This window comes from Nelusetta ayraudi, unplaced genomic scaffold, assembly GCF_046127955.1.
Source record: "Nelusetta ayraudi isolate G7.1 ecotype Tasmania unplaced genomic scaffold, CSIRO-AGI_Nayr_v1 ptg000204l, whole genome shotgun sequence".
Taxonomy (NCBI): Eukaryota; Metazoa; Chordata; class Actinopteri; order Tetraodontiformes; family Monacanthidae; genus Nelusetta; species Nelusetta ayraudi.
Genome location: NW_027466253.1, coordinates 42,536 through 57,010, shown reverse-complemented (window position 1 = coordinate 57,010; position 14,475 = coordinate 42,536). Strand labels below are relative to the sequence as shown.

The window sequence follows — 14,475 nt, the reverse complement described above, 5'->3', positions numbered from 1 at the left end:
GGAGAGAGGGAGAGAATCCACTCATCTTTTTTTGCTCCACTTCTCAGAAAGTGCCGGCTAAATAAAACAGACTTCTCTCTTCAATTAATGAACCCCCCCCCCCAGTCGCCCTCCAAACATGGACAAGGAAGAACAAAGTTTGACTTGTGGCAGAATATGAAGGACATGTAGAGATCAAAATGATGAAGTGACAGTGGCTGCAATCACCACGTGGCTAAACCCTGTTAGGAATAATGCTAATACTGTTAGCAGGCAGATTCTATCTGTATCATTTCATTTTGAGCTGGTGTGAGTCGGGGAATAATTTCCACAGCAACAAACTGGAGTTGAAAACTCATCCGCCATGCAAGAACACGATGATAAAGTGACTGAGAGCCTCAGACTTCTCCACTGACCGCTGCTGGTGCCGCCCGCTCCGGGGCCTGGTGACGACACCACTGTGCGGTACGTGGGGGGCGGCGGGGGCGGCGGGGAGGGCGAACTCCGGCTGACGGGGGCGGGGCCGGCGTCGGCGGGCGGGGCGTCGGCGGGCGGGGCGTCGGCTGCCGCTTCGCCGCCCTCTCGCTCGGCTCGCTCGTCGGCCTTTTGCTGCGGCTGCGGCTCTCCGGGTGGCGTGCGGAGCGGCTGGGCGGGGGGGGTTGTTGCCCGCTCCTGGGCGGGGGGAGGCGACACCGGGGGGGTCGGCGCTTTGGGGGCGGGGGGTGGCGGGACGCCAGTGGGCGAGTCCAGAGGGGCGGGCGCAGCAGCAGCTGCAGGAGCAGGAGCAGGAGGAGGAGGAGGAGGAGGAGAGGAAGGAGATGCGGCGGGTGGGACGGCGCTCTGGTCCTCTGGGGGGGGGGGCGGTCCCGTTGGCTCGGTGGAGGGGGGCGGCGAGGTCGGTAGAGGGGGCGCAGCCTCTTCTTTCGGGGGAGGAGGCGCGGGGTCTTCTGCCGCGGGAGACGACCCGGCAGCAGCAGGAGGCGCAGGAGGAGGAGTGGAGGAGGAGGAGGAGGAGGAGGAGGCTGGCAGAGGAGGCGTGGGCTCCTCCTCCAGCGGCGCCGGCGGCGGCGGCCGCTCGGACGATTCCTCGCTGAAGCAGACCCACTTGTCCGCCACGTCCTCGGCCGCCCCGTCCTGCTCCGGTCCGAAGATGTTGTCCAAGTCGGCTATGGAGGGCTTCCGGTTCGGGACGTCCGCCTCCGTCGGCGCCTCTGAAGGACAGCAGCAAAAAGTGAGCGGAGATGAAACGCTGACAGGTGAGGAGATCGACTTCACTGTGCTTCATGCAAAGTTGCTGGTCGGTGGTTTCATTGTTGCAAGATGGTTGACAAATGCATTGTTTGATGAAATGACTTTTTTTTTTTAACTTTGTTCTGAAGCACATTTGAGAGTACGGAATGTGAATCATTTCTGCCCTGTAGAAATCTCACCAGCATTCTCTGGAGAGGAAGGTCCACTTGAAGGGACGTTCTTGGGAGGAAGAGGAGGCGGAGCTGAAGGACAAAAGATACATGCATTAAAACAAACAAAAAAACAGTGTGAGTGAGCGACTACTGATGAAGGCTGATGAAGGCTGGGATTGGTCCGAGGGGAAGGGATGCACCGAGGGTTGGCTGCACACACTGATGACTTTTGCAAGAATAGAAACATGTATGTTGTACATGTTTCCAAAAGGTCCCATATTATTGATTTTTTTTTTTTTCTAAGAGGTTTAAAGAAAAACATGAAACAAATAAAATACGCGACCATGCTTAGGCAAGAAAACCAAAAACACAACGACAGAGGTATCCATGCTCTCCATGTTTGAAAGGGTGCAGGATGAAATCTTATCAATGTCCCGCCCCCTTTTCCCCTTTTCTTGATTATTGATTTCTTTTTAATAGTAATCAATCAGAGCAAGCACAGGGCAAAAAAACAGAAGAAAAGAAAGCATCACCACTGAAACAGGTCCATCTTACATCCATCCAAAGTCGTGCTTGAATACATTTGTTTGAAGCGACCAAACGACATACAAACGATGCTAAATTCACTTGATCCATGTTCCCCAACACCAGTATGTGTCCCAAGCCTGTCAGCAAGCATCACAGAAACCCTTCACTCGTTCTGCTTTTCAAAGAGAAGGTGTGGGCTGCAAAACACAGTCTTCAAGGCACAAAAAGAAACCCTTGTTAACTGTGTTTACAGCTGGAGGCGGTAACAGAAGGCTCAACATGCCGCTTACTGGAGAGGTTTTTTGAATAGTTAATAGTGTGAGGCTGCTCTGCTGTGGTCCAGGATAGAAGATCTGAAAACGGGGATGTCATGGGACCTTTGAAGAGTTTGCCAAAAATAAAAAATAAAATATTGGAAGTGCAAGACTCCCAAGCACACCCACCACAGTTGAACCGATGCATCACCAAAAGACTCTCACCCATGCCAACACGTAGAGGCACAGGGAAAAGGGACGGTGCTGTACGACGTCCATCAAAAGCAGTTGGTTTGGAACAGAATTGTGAAATGACAGGGGGTTTGCACACAACTGTTTGACTGGGTCCGTTTGTTAGTTGACGATGAGGGGGGGGGGGGTTCACGAGATGTGCTGATGGAGCCGTGCAGCCATTCCAGGGGGAAGACGACGTGCAACGAAATAACACACGGGGATCTGAAAACTTACTTCCTGTGGGAAAAGGTCTGGTCAAAGAGGGCTGTGACGGGGGAGTCGCCCATGCGTCTGACTCAGACAGAGCCACTGAGTTTGGGAGGGGGGGGGGGGGGGGGGGGGGGACAGAGTCAAGAGTGTTATAGCTGAGAGACTTGGGGAGGGTGAAATAGCAGCAGGAGCCTCGAGGGGAATCATCTCACATCACACCGCTGCCTTCAGTGAGATTTGTTCATCATGTGGCGAAACATTGAAGCCTCTTTGAGTTTCTTTTTAATACAGACCGAATGCTGACTGAGTGAATTCCAAGGACATCAAGTGGTTCAAACAACAACAACAACAAGGGTGAAAAGAAAGCAAACATGTTGCTCATTCAAATAGACGTCTGGGAAAGGAAACAGGTTTTACGTCTTAAGATGCCACAGCAATGCAACATGAACATTGTGTGGAATGTTAAATTAAACCTTTCTGGAAGCAGTTCGGCTCCACACGGGCACTCAAACGACAGTCAACTCAAATTAAAAAAAAAAAAAGAATCTGCCCCGTTACAGAAAAGAAGTTGCAACGTACATTGAAGCAACCGGTTTAACATATTGCAGCGAGGCTTTGCAACTGTGTGAACTGCACTGGGTGCAGTTTCTTGTATGTTGTGGTTACGTGTTGTTTTGTTCAACTGATCGCCATCGGCACACTCACACCCAAAATGACCGTCAATACGTCCCTGGCATATATATTTCCTGTTTCTTCAGAGGAGAATCTCCCACACAGATTTCCTGTGTGTCTGAATAAACGGAGTTACGTCCGCTTGATTTAAGTTCTGCCTGGCAGGTCGGTTACATAACAGCTTAGGGCTCAGCTCCAGCCTGGGACACTAAATCCCGGGAAGAGAGGCGGCGACGGCAGACTCTGAATATTAACCAGCTGCACCGTGCACACAAACGTGACCTCGCTGCGCCAATTTCAACTTTGACCTCGGCAAAGGGCAGATGGAGAGAATCTACAGCGCAGTGAAGCCCGAGGGAAGAACGAATGATGTCAGAGAAATAGGTGAGCGGGAGGGAGGGAGGGGGGGGGGGGGGGGTTGCAGAGAGAGAACACAGAGGAAATCCGCTGTGACAGCCAGGCTGGGCTGAGCCGGCAGCGCCTACGACACAGTGTGAACCTGCGTTCTGTTATTATAAAGTGATGGTTTTAACGAAAAAAACCACTCCAACTGCACGGACAATACGAAGATATTCCAAATAGACGAGACAGACAGAGAATTGCTTACCTTCAACTTTCGGTTCTCCAAAGGATGTTTCAAGAGGAGGCCCAAATAAGGCTGTTGTGTCTTCAGAGACTGGTGTTGGCTGACTGTAGGACAGCACAGAGACAGACGTGGTGAGAGCCAGCGGCGGGGGAATATTGCCTTCGCAAATAACGCTGTCAACGTTGGCACAAATATAGAGGAGCCTTGCAGAGCGCACACATCTTTCCGTTACATTTCCCACCCTGCCTTGCTTGTTTTGCACGGTGTCATGTTTGTGTATCGTTCACGGAGGGCGTTCAGCTCTATTAGGGAATTCTCTGGGAGCAGAGGTGTAAATACCTGGGGGGCTGTGTGGCCGGGGCTGCCGTGGGGGCTGCAATGGGCAGAGTTGGGACCGGACGTCGTGGCCGGGCAATCTCTTCAACTGCAAACACCATTGACACACATTCACATCCAAGATTCTCTGCGCCTCAGAACCGTTCCAATTGAAGCTGGTGGTTCACAGATACTTACAGGATGTGTTTCTTTTCAGTCCCTGGAAGATTCGAAAACAAAAAGTACAGAGAAAAGATGCTTAGACACTGAAGGTGACAAAAAGGCAGCAAGAGCAGGTTTTAGTTGTTGTTATTTACTGTGGCTCCATGACTGCAAACTTCGACTGTCATGCAGAAAAAGGTCAAGCCCCATTTCAATCACACATCGCCGACTATGCATCCGTGAAACGGTACAACATTCTATATATTATGACTGTGATGCACTTGTTCCAGTGTACAACTAAAACGTATGCAAGCTTCAAATACACAATCGTTTCATTGAGGGATGTCAATGGGGCAATAGGCAAAGTGGTGGAGGTCAGAGAAGGAATGTTTGCTAGCGTATCGGTTAAAACGCGTGACCAATCATCTTGCAGGGAAAATCCGAGGACTTTGGTGCACGGTTGAACGTGGTTGGAATTCTTCAAATCCGTCGAGATAATTGTGGTCGGTTAGCACTTTGAAAGACCTTCAAGTCAACTAAAAGCCTGACGTTCGCTAAAACTCCATGCAACCCCCCCCCAAAACAAACCTCGTCAGTGTCTGTTTAACAGTAGAAGACACAACTACCCTCCCCCCCCCCCCCCCGCTACTAGCTGCTAGCATTGTTAATACCGGGTTAGAAAGGAGGTAGATCCTCTTATTTGCTTCCAAAACCCAAAATGGTCAAATTATTGGAAAACCCTGAAAGACCTGAAGAGAAGCAGCCCCCCCCCCCCCCCCAATGACCGGCGGCTAAAGGCTAACACGGCTGAAGGGGGGGGAAGTGTTTGTTGCTGGAGCGGAAGCTGCAATGTTACGTTACCTGCCCGTGTGTGCTTTGACAGTGTGTGCCAGTGCACAAACACAGTGACATTGACAAGGTCCCCGTAAGGACAAGAAAGGGCAACGTGCAGGAGACCGAAGACAAGGTGGCTGTGAGTGGGAAACAGGGAGACAGGAAGTGACTGAAGCCAGACATCAAAGGGTCCAGCTGTCACACGTGCACGTGTCCTCCCACTGCAGAGACCGCGAGCGGCGCCGCGGAGGTCGCAAACAAGCACACGAGTGATTTGGGGAATCTGGAAGATTGCGTTCACGTCTCAGTCGGCAGGCCAGCGCAGCCGAGGTGGATGCAGCCGTCTCCCCGGCAACCGAAGCCAGCGTTTGCCGTCTGGTTCAGTCCACTCGGTCCAAAGGCGAGGGGAGGAGCGGAAGGCAACAGAGAGCGTGTGACATATGGGCCGACGCCCAGGAGGCGGAGGAAGAGGGACACTTACCGGGCTTCGTCTCTGTGACCAGCAAAAAGGAAGAGAGAAGAGACACCTGGTCAGAGAGTGACAGTCAGTACAAGCAAACACCATCGCACCAGCAGCAAAACGTGAGCTGCTCAGGTCTGAGGCCGAGGGGCGGGACTGACGTGACACCGTCTTGGACGAGTGGAGTGAGTGGGACACGGAGTGGCAGGCAGTCATGTTAAGCGTAAAAAACAAAAACAAAAAAAATCCAATCCAGGTTTGCAACAAACCGCTGCGTGACGGAATACAGCATTTTAGGAAATGTTTTGTAAAATACATGCGCATCACTTCTGATTAAAGTGACAAAGAGGCCGCACTGCCGCAGTTGCAGATTGCAGTACAACACACGCGCCACCAGGGGTGCAAACGTTTATGATTAAAAACAAACAAACAAAAACCTTTTTTATATATTCCTCAGGATGGCTTCAAGCAAAAATAATTTGCCTTCATGCTTTTAACAAAAAAGGTGAGGAGATAATGGACCATGTATTTCTATTGCTGTCAATGAAGCCACCTTGAATATGAGCATAATCATCAATATGTTGCACTTTTTTTGTTTTTTCTGTTTGGCTAAACTCCAGTTGTTCGCTAACAGCTCAGTGACCAATCCCTGTCGGTTTGTCGATATTTCCTCTAATCCTTGTAAGTCTGGTTTCATTTCCTATCTGGCTCTGTAATTCCAGTAGAAATCCTCTCTCCCCTCTGCAGTCACATCCACCAGGCATCCACCCCCCCCCGCCCCCCGCCCCCCCCCCCCCCCCCCCCTCTCTCTCTCTCTCTCTCTCTCTCTCTCTCTCTCTCTCTCTCTCTCTCTCTCTCTCTCTCTCTCTCCCTCCCTTGTGCTCGTTCTAGTTGAGCAGTGAGCCATGAGTGAATATCCTTGCGTCAAGTGGGTGGGACGCGCTGATAAATGGATTCATTTCATTGGGTATGATGGTACAGCAGGGGGAAAAAAATGCATCTGCTTGCTGTGACCAATGGCGTTCTTCCTGCTCTCTATAAACAGGAAGGGTGACGCTGGGACGGCTCACATACAAACATCCTAAACCCCTTGAGGAAACAGACAAATTGAAAAATGCAATATGCTAAAAAATAAATAATAGTAGAATATGTTGCATTTGCTGTGCATTTTATTTTTACTTTTTTTTTTTTTTAACATGAATGAGCAGGCCTGGGAAGGAGTAGCGGATTATACAAGAGTCGAGCCTGTCTAATGATTTCCGTGGAAACTGTGGGCAATCATAGTGTACTTGAGGTCTTTTTGGTGTCTCAAATAAATTTCCTAGACTTTTTCCATGCGTCGCTCGCTACTGGAAAACAGGAAATTCTGAGAAATCCAAGAACCAATTAAACCAGATTATTCGGATTATTAATCCTCGTCAGTGGAAAGAACTCAGCAGAGCACTTTTGCATCTGAGGTGCCAACAAATCAACAGCAGCGACACACATGCAAATGCCACAGTATTCTTTTTAAATGATACACCCAAGCGTTGGCTTCCATATTGCTGCTTGTGTGCAGAACCATCAGAATAATCAGAAAATGCACTTATTGACAAGCAAGTAAGTAGCAAGAGGGCTAAACAAACACAGCAGAAAAGAGAGCCACAGAGAAAGATGCAAAGCGGGGGGGCTTACCGGACTCCTCTACAGAAGTTAACATAAGAAGCAGCAACGGAAAGGGAAAAAGAGAGAAACAAAGAGAAGGAGAAGTCAGTCAGTGAGATTCCTTGGACAAAAGCTTTGCTCACACTGGCAAGGCGTGGAGAAGCTGAGATGCTGTGACGTGACGGGACACCAACTACTGGCAAAGGTTTAATGCGACGCGAGCCGCGAGAGCGCGGGTCACGATGTTCCGCGCCCAATCCTGTTTACACCTGAATAATTCATGCAGGATCTGACAAACGTTGGCGCGTGACGCATGAAGTCTGCCGACCGCGGCAGCCGGGACGTTAAACACTGGACCTGCGCGCCAGGATTTCCCTTCAAACCTGGAGCCGAGCTCCGGTCGAGACGGACCTTCTGGTGGAGAAAAACTTCCCAACATGCAAACATAGCCTTGGCTGTTTGAATCTCAGCTCTAAGAACTCACAGCAGAGGGAGTGAGAGTGGCTTGGGAACAGCTAACTGTTGTCAAACTGTGTTCAGCAGAGCGACTGTATCGCCGATAGCTGCCCGAACTTGCTGCGGAGTGGGGGGGGGTGACTTGTGTGACTCATCTAATTCATGTGCGGGGGAGAAAGTCTTGCATCAGCCGTTGTGAGGCTAATTTGAACTGGGGGGGGGGGTGGGAGATGACGACGGGAGTTTCACGATCACATCTGTAGTTTGAAATGTCACCCTCTAGTCCGGGGCGGCGGTGGCAAAGAGCAGGATAAGAATAACGAAGAACACTCATTCAAAAATAAACAGCGTATTCATATAATGAGGAAGAGGAAAGAGGACGACTGCTTTTTGTAAATCAATGTGACGCTCAACAGTTTGGGTCAAGAAATTAAAAAAAACAAATCCTCCAATATTCTACAATTGCATACATGGGCTTCAACCGTCATCAGGCCGGGACAAAACGCTGCACCTGACCAGGTCGGAGGAGCCTGCAGCCGAACGCAGCGCGGATTAAATTATTGATTGGAGGACCTCAAATGACCGCAGGCCATCTCACTGCACTGCTTCAGCTGTTGCCGACTTTCCAGCCTGAATTATTCACAGCGCACGGCCACGCTGTGTCCCCTCACTGAGGAACACTAGTGTACCTTCAGATAGGTGTGCCGGGTGAAACGAGTCAATTTCACTCCAAAAAAACCCCCAAAACATTCCATTGTGGAGTGACTGTGCTTTAAAAGGAATGTGAAGGTACTTTCCTCCCAGGGTGTCAGCTCTATGTGCCTCTAAGCAGGCCCAGGTTTCACACTGACTCAATATCAATCCTATTTTTTAAGAGACTGTATTGTCATTGTCGGGGTAAAAAGTTCATTAAATAATATTCTTGGTTGGCGGCGTGCCACGCAAGGTTTTCACTGTGAAAATGTGCCGAGGGCCGGCAGCTCGGGAGATGTCAGCAAACACAACTACACTCATGTGAGGAACAACAACCAAGACACCGTGCAGAATGCTGCCCCCGCAGGCCCGCTGCTATCCAGAGGGGCGGGGACGGCGCCGTGACTCACCAGAGGGGACGGCGACAAGGCGATGTTGCCTATGGAGGCTTTGAGCTCATCCACAGAGGGCACTGTCACGACCTGGTCGGCTGGAAGCGGCTTGATCTTGATTTTGAACTTTTTCCTGTGGTCCTCCTCTTCTTCCGACTCGTCGGAGGAGAAGAAGGCCGACTTCCGGGGGACCTCCAGTAGTCGAGTGTCAAGGAAGGCTAGCTGTGGATGATCTGCTTCACATTCCATTGGATTAACAAAAATCAAGGTGTCTAATGGCGTGTGGCCACGTGAGGGCTGTGCTACAAGCGTAGCGCTAATGAATGGAAAGCAAGCGTGAGCGAATCGACTCCTTAGGAAGAGAATAAAGCTTTCACGCCTCACCTTCCAAAATACACTGTGAGACATCAGTGTGACTCCCTGTTCACATTGAAACCACCAATGAGTCACTCTTCTGCCTGCACTTTGATAACCTTCCATTCACTTTGCAGTAGTGAAAGTTTGTCCTCTGTTAGACTGGAGTGATTGGATGATGGACAACAACCGACTAATAATCAGAGAAATGACTTGGGGGGGGGGGGGAATGCTTCAATAAAGCCGAGGATATCTGGCTCCTCTGAATCGTCGTCGGGTCTGAAGCTGTAGCCCTCGTCGTCCAGCTTAGGGGAGTTCTGAAACGCACAAACACAGCGGTTTTAATACTGGTTGCACTTGGTCCACATGTTAACAGCGCACTGACTTTATATTTACCATAAATTCAGAAAAAGCAAAAAGCAGGGAAGCTTTTAAAGACGATGGACGTAACGCTATGAATCATAACCCAGTAGTCCAACGTTTACTCACGTATCTGTCCCAGTCGATATCTCCATAGAAACCATTAGGAGTCCCATTGGTCCTCTTCTGAGACTGTGAGCGGAGAGACGGGTGTTTAAACTCCCAACAGGCAGCGACTTGAAGTATGTGTCACTCCACAACTCTCTCTGGGTGCTGCTCAGTCACACACAGTGGGTCTTTTCACTAAAAATCTGTCTTAGTAATAAAATGATAACGGTGACGTTGACATTTTCAGATAGAAACGCTCTGTTCGTGCGGCTCAGTGCAAGTTAGATGACTGTGGTCCTTTTCTTTTCTCAAAGGCTTCGCTGAAAGCCTGGCAGTAAAATAAGAGCTGAAAAAGTTGACTTGAGTGGAAGATCACCGTGCTAAGCCTAGAGCAGCCTAATCTCTAAACTCCAGACTACCAACGCTAGAGGTTTCTAATCCACGAAACACTAGACACAATTTAGTACCGATTCAACCTCTTGGGGTTCCTGGCAAATAAAAAGAAAACAAAGTAAATACTGACGCTGACCAACAACTTGTACATTGTCTGGTGTCTTGAAATACAGTGTTAACAATCGTGAGGTTGGTTACTTACACCGCCGTCTCTGTCTGGGGAACCCCTGCGAGCGTTCGGGGAAGAAAGGAGAAGAAAGGGAGAAGATGGGAGTCATTCAACGTGCCATGGCTCCTTTTTCAAATGCAGGGCTTTGCTTCACCGAGTGCCGACGATGACACAAGGCAACTGAGCTCTCGCACACATCACAGGGCACAAAGACATTGGTGCTTGAGGAAATGGTTCAACAACAAAAAGAAGACCCCGCCTACAAAGGATTCTGCAGTCCGACCTCAATACAGATCAAACAGTATTAAATCTCACGTCTGCTTGCCATGAGGGCGAAATAATGATGAAGTGTTTGAGGACTCAGAGTAAACCCAAGCGACTGTGGTTGACAATTAGCAGTCATCTTCTCAGGGTGGACACAATAGCCTCTAATAGATCATCCTCTTTATCGTCCTCTTTACGCGCTTCTTTCTTCTTTTTTTTAAATCCTTTTCTTCAGTGAATGTAAAAGCACGGCCTGCAGTCAGGCTCACTTCCTCTTTAACCGCCAGCCCATTCCTCCGCTGCACCGACCAAAGACTTACACGCTGCGTTCACCTCACACCTGGAAAGAAGAAAAGGCAGTACTTACGCCGAGTCATTGTCCTTCTCTTTCTTCCGTATCCCAAAAGCCTTCCTGGTACGTTTTTTCAGTCCTGGTGAGATTAAAAAAGAAGAAGAAAAAGAACATGCAAAAAGTGTGATTATTCCACGTAAAGAAACATCAAAGACGGGACCAAAGGAGATGCCCGTGGGTGACCTCAGCTGTCCCGCATCCACCCAGCAGCAGATGAAGGTGGTATTTTTATGTATTATTGAGTGGCAGGCTGCAAAGCTGTGAAGGCAAACACTCTCCGGTGTAAAAAAACACGCTCACGGACACTGCAGAGGAGCAGACGTCCTTGTGACCCTAAAAGAATCAGAGTGGATGCTCAGGAAGCCAAACACCAAATGAAGTTTGGCTGAGAAAAACTAATGGCTGGCTTCTTTGATTTGACTTGCATGGGGGGGTGGGGGGGGAACACAAAACGCGGTATTTCGAAAAAGTAATCAAGCTCAAGGTTTCGTTTTAACAACCAGCAACAAAACACTTTTGGTAGCATTTGGAGAAAGAGAGGCCTTAATATGTGAAACTATTCCTCTTGAGCAGACATCACGCAGCTCGATCCACCGTTGCATGCAGTCGCAAGACAAGAGGAGTCCATGGATGCAGAACTGCAGCCTTCCAAACAGACCTGTCAGTGTGTCTGGAAATGATCACGATGCAGTTAAGACGTTTCATGCAATTCATTTACAGAAATGTATTGTAGTTGACGTCTCTCTTTCAAATGACACATGTCTGAAGCAGCTCAGCTTTCCTCTCACTGCAGGTAAAAGCCCAGCGGAGCTTTTTTTTGTCTGATTGTGAACTCAACACAGTGGCAGACAACCAATCCCAGCCTCACAACATACAGACACAAATTAAATGTCAGAGAGGGAACTTGATACGGGCCTACTAAACCACACACACACACACACACACACACACACACACACACACACACACACACACACACACACACACACACACACACACACACACACACACACACACACACACACACACACACAAGGTATCCTGATCTGGTTGTTGAGCTCAATCCCCGTCTCAGGTTTCCCACCAGTGACTTCACCCAAGAATTGAGGAAAGAAATACAATTTGTTTTTCCTTAACTCTCAGCAACGCAACAATGAAGAGAATACCTCAAGTCACTTTTAGCTCGGTACCAACCACAAATGTTAATTGTGGAAACTTCACACTGAGCCAGCTGGTTTCGGGCAAACCTTCATGACTTTTGTTTTAATACTGCGCCTTCACTTCAGCCAGCGTTCAACATTTCCCCTTTCCAAGAGCCGACCTGCTTGTGTGGTGAGTCCAGAACCATGAGCCCAGCATGACACCTTTGGATGTGTACGGCTGCGCCGATGAAAGTCAGCGGTCATTTGTGTATGAATTCTTCTTGATTTTATTGAATCTACTGGATGAATAAAAAAAGAATGACAGAAGTAAAACTAAGAGGGGGGAAATGGGACAGAGGTGGGTATAACTTTGATGCCAAGAATACAATTAGTGTTTAGACGCACAAAGTTAAGGCAAGCACAGATACCTGAAAAGCCTAATCACCAGGTCTGTCCAAAAGGCAACAAAATCAATGTTAGTTTTACAAGAACAAAACAAAGAAAAGTAGCAAACAACCCAATACTCGACATTTTGAGTGCAGCAGAGTGCAACTGTGATCATGACAGAGTGAGAAGCAGCCAGAGATGCAGTGAAACGCTGTGAAGGGCCACATGAACGGCAGGCAGGGGTTAATCAGCAGAGGAGGAAATAACAGAGCGTGCGGTGCACGCCGTTTAATGACTTAATAGCTTCCGCTCAGAGGGATACTAGCACAACTCCTAACATAATTAGTGGTCTCTCCTCAAGATCCAGTAATGTAATTCTAGGAAAAGGCAAAGAACATGAGGCCAAACAGGATGCAGCGCTGCAAAAACCTAAAACAAACTGAGCTGAAGAGAGTTCACCGGCCCCCTCCGGAGGAAGACAAGGTCAGTCTTCACCAAGGCGCTGGGGGGGGGGGGGGGGGGGTTGTTTTGAAAGCAAAATTGTTTGGTCTGTTAATTGAGTGTAAAGTATAGGGTTTTAGGGCGTTTTTGGAAGGAAGACTATTTTAGACACACACCCATGGAGTAAAAAGTACTTGGCAGCCGGTGGTCCTCGCGGCATATCATTACTTCAGGCCCACCCTCAGAACTACAGAACTACAGGAGGACGACGTTGCCATCAAACTCATTGCACATGTTTGCTTTTTCTTCTCTTGAGTGGAGTGACTTCCGTTTATACCATGGCAAAAAGAAAAATAATGCAACAATGTACTAGGTTCAATAATTCGGACAAGACGCGGCCATTTTAACGAAACACGTTTTCTCCTGGAACAAACAATACATCACTGCAGCCTCCGCTGCATCACTGAGGAACCAGCAGAAACAATACACTTCTGGAGTTTACATTGTATAAAATACCAAGCCAGTCTTAAGTCTTAGACCCTTGCTCTATGTATATTCATATATATACACATTAGAACTGTTCTAAGGGTAGGAAAACCAAATTACTTTTACTGTCCTACAATTATACACTTTTATTTATGTATTTATGGGCAGCATATTCAGCTTTTACCAATACAAAAATCATAAATCAAGCCAAATTTCACATCCTAGACCTATAATATTTAAAGCAACATTAAAGCTGTAGCCGGAAAGACCTGGGAGACTGCACTAATGGCAATATACTGTGATGAGTGAGCCATCTCCATCAACAGGAAAACAAGTTGTTTTTTTTCCCATCAAAATTAAATTGGTTTCATTTCCAGGTGAATCATAACGAGGGACAAAATCGTCCCCTTGGGTTGGTCTCAAATTTCCAATGAGGCTCAACAACAGGAACCCAGTGGAGGAAGAGCCTGTCTTGCTCAAAAGCAGCACAACAATGGGATATTGGAGGTTCAGGTGCGTGAAATCTCAAAAACAGCCTCCGGCTGCCATCGCCTTTAGTTTGACTGTGTGCTCTGAGAGCGCCGGACGACGAGAGGGCGTCAGTTTGCGTTTGTGCAAACTGACTCTAAAATTAGACCTTTGGCAGTCCAGGTGGCTGTTCAGTGAGCCATCAGCATCTTACAATGCACACACACACACACGCACACGCACACGCACACACACACACACACACACACACACACACACACTTCATCCATATAAACAAGTGTAGCCAAGTGGATACGACATCGGTGATGCTGCACAAATGCATCCCTTTTTAAAAAAAAAAACAAAAAAACAACAATCCAAACCAAACAAAAAGAGTTTCATCAAATGACATCAGCCACCTCCATAAAGTGGGTCATGCGGCAGAATGCTCGCAGTTGGTGCAGGAACGAACAAAAGGTGTTTTCGTTAGCCAGAGTGCTAGTGATGCATCCATCTGTGTCGTTTCCAGGCCACGCGATGACTTGCTCATTTATCTTCTACAAGAATAATAGAAATGCAAAAGTTGCACAAAACTATAGGCGGACAACTAAGTCAGTGTTTCATTTCAATTACGTCTGGCTCCCCAGCATCACTCAACAAGTTTATTGCGGTAAAAATGTTGCTCTCCTGGCCGCAGTGAAGTGCTGAATGGCCAGAAACTGCACTCTG

General features: G+C 48.4%; 1 protein-coding gene across 1 annotated transcript in view; it reads right to left on the bottom strand.

Annotated features, from left to right (window-relative positions):
- Positions 1-14,475, bottom strand: part of sgip1a (SH3GL interacting endocytic adaptor 1a) — a 39,920-nt gene that overhangs the window by 10,844 nt on the left and 14,601 nt on the right. The window contains exons 2-14 of the mRNA XM_076015949.1: positions 10,838-10,901; positions 10,240-10,264; positions 9,666-9,728; positions 9,427-9,493; positions 8,841-9,010; positions 7,312-7,320; positions 5,659-5,670; positions 4,380-4,401; positions 4,206-4,290; positions 3,888-3,970; positions 2,633-2,707; positions 1,410-1,472; positions 396-1,190 (exon numbers count right to left, since the gene is read on the bottom strand). Coding sequence (XP_075872064.1) covers positions 396-1,190; positions 1,410-1,472; positions 2,633-2,707; positions 3,888-3,970; positions 4,206-4,290; positions 4,380-4,401; positions 5,659-5,670; positions 7,312-7,320; positions 8,841-9,010; positions 9,427-9,493; positions 9,666-9,728; positions 10,240-10,264; positions 10,838-10,901 — 1,533 coding nt within the window. The remainder of the gene's footprint in view (positions 1-395; positions 1,191-1,409; positions 1,473-2,632; positions 2,708-3,887; positions 3,971-4,205; positions 4,291-4,379; positions 4,402-5,658; positions 5,671-7,311; positions 7,321-8,840; positions 9,011-9,426; positions 9,494-9,665; positions 9,729-10,239; positions 10,265-10,837; positions 10,902-14,475) is intronic.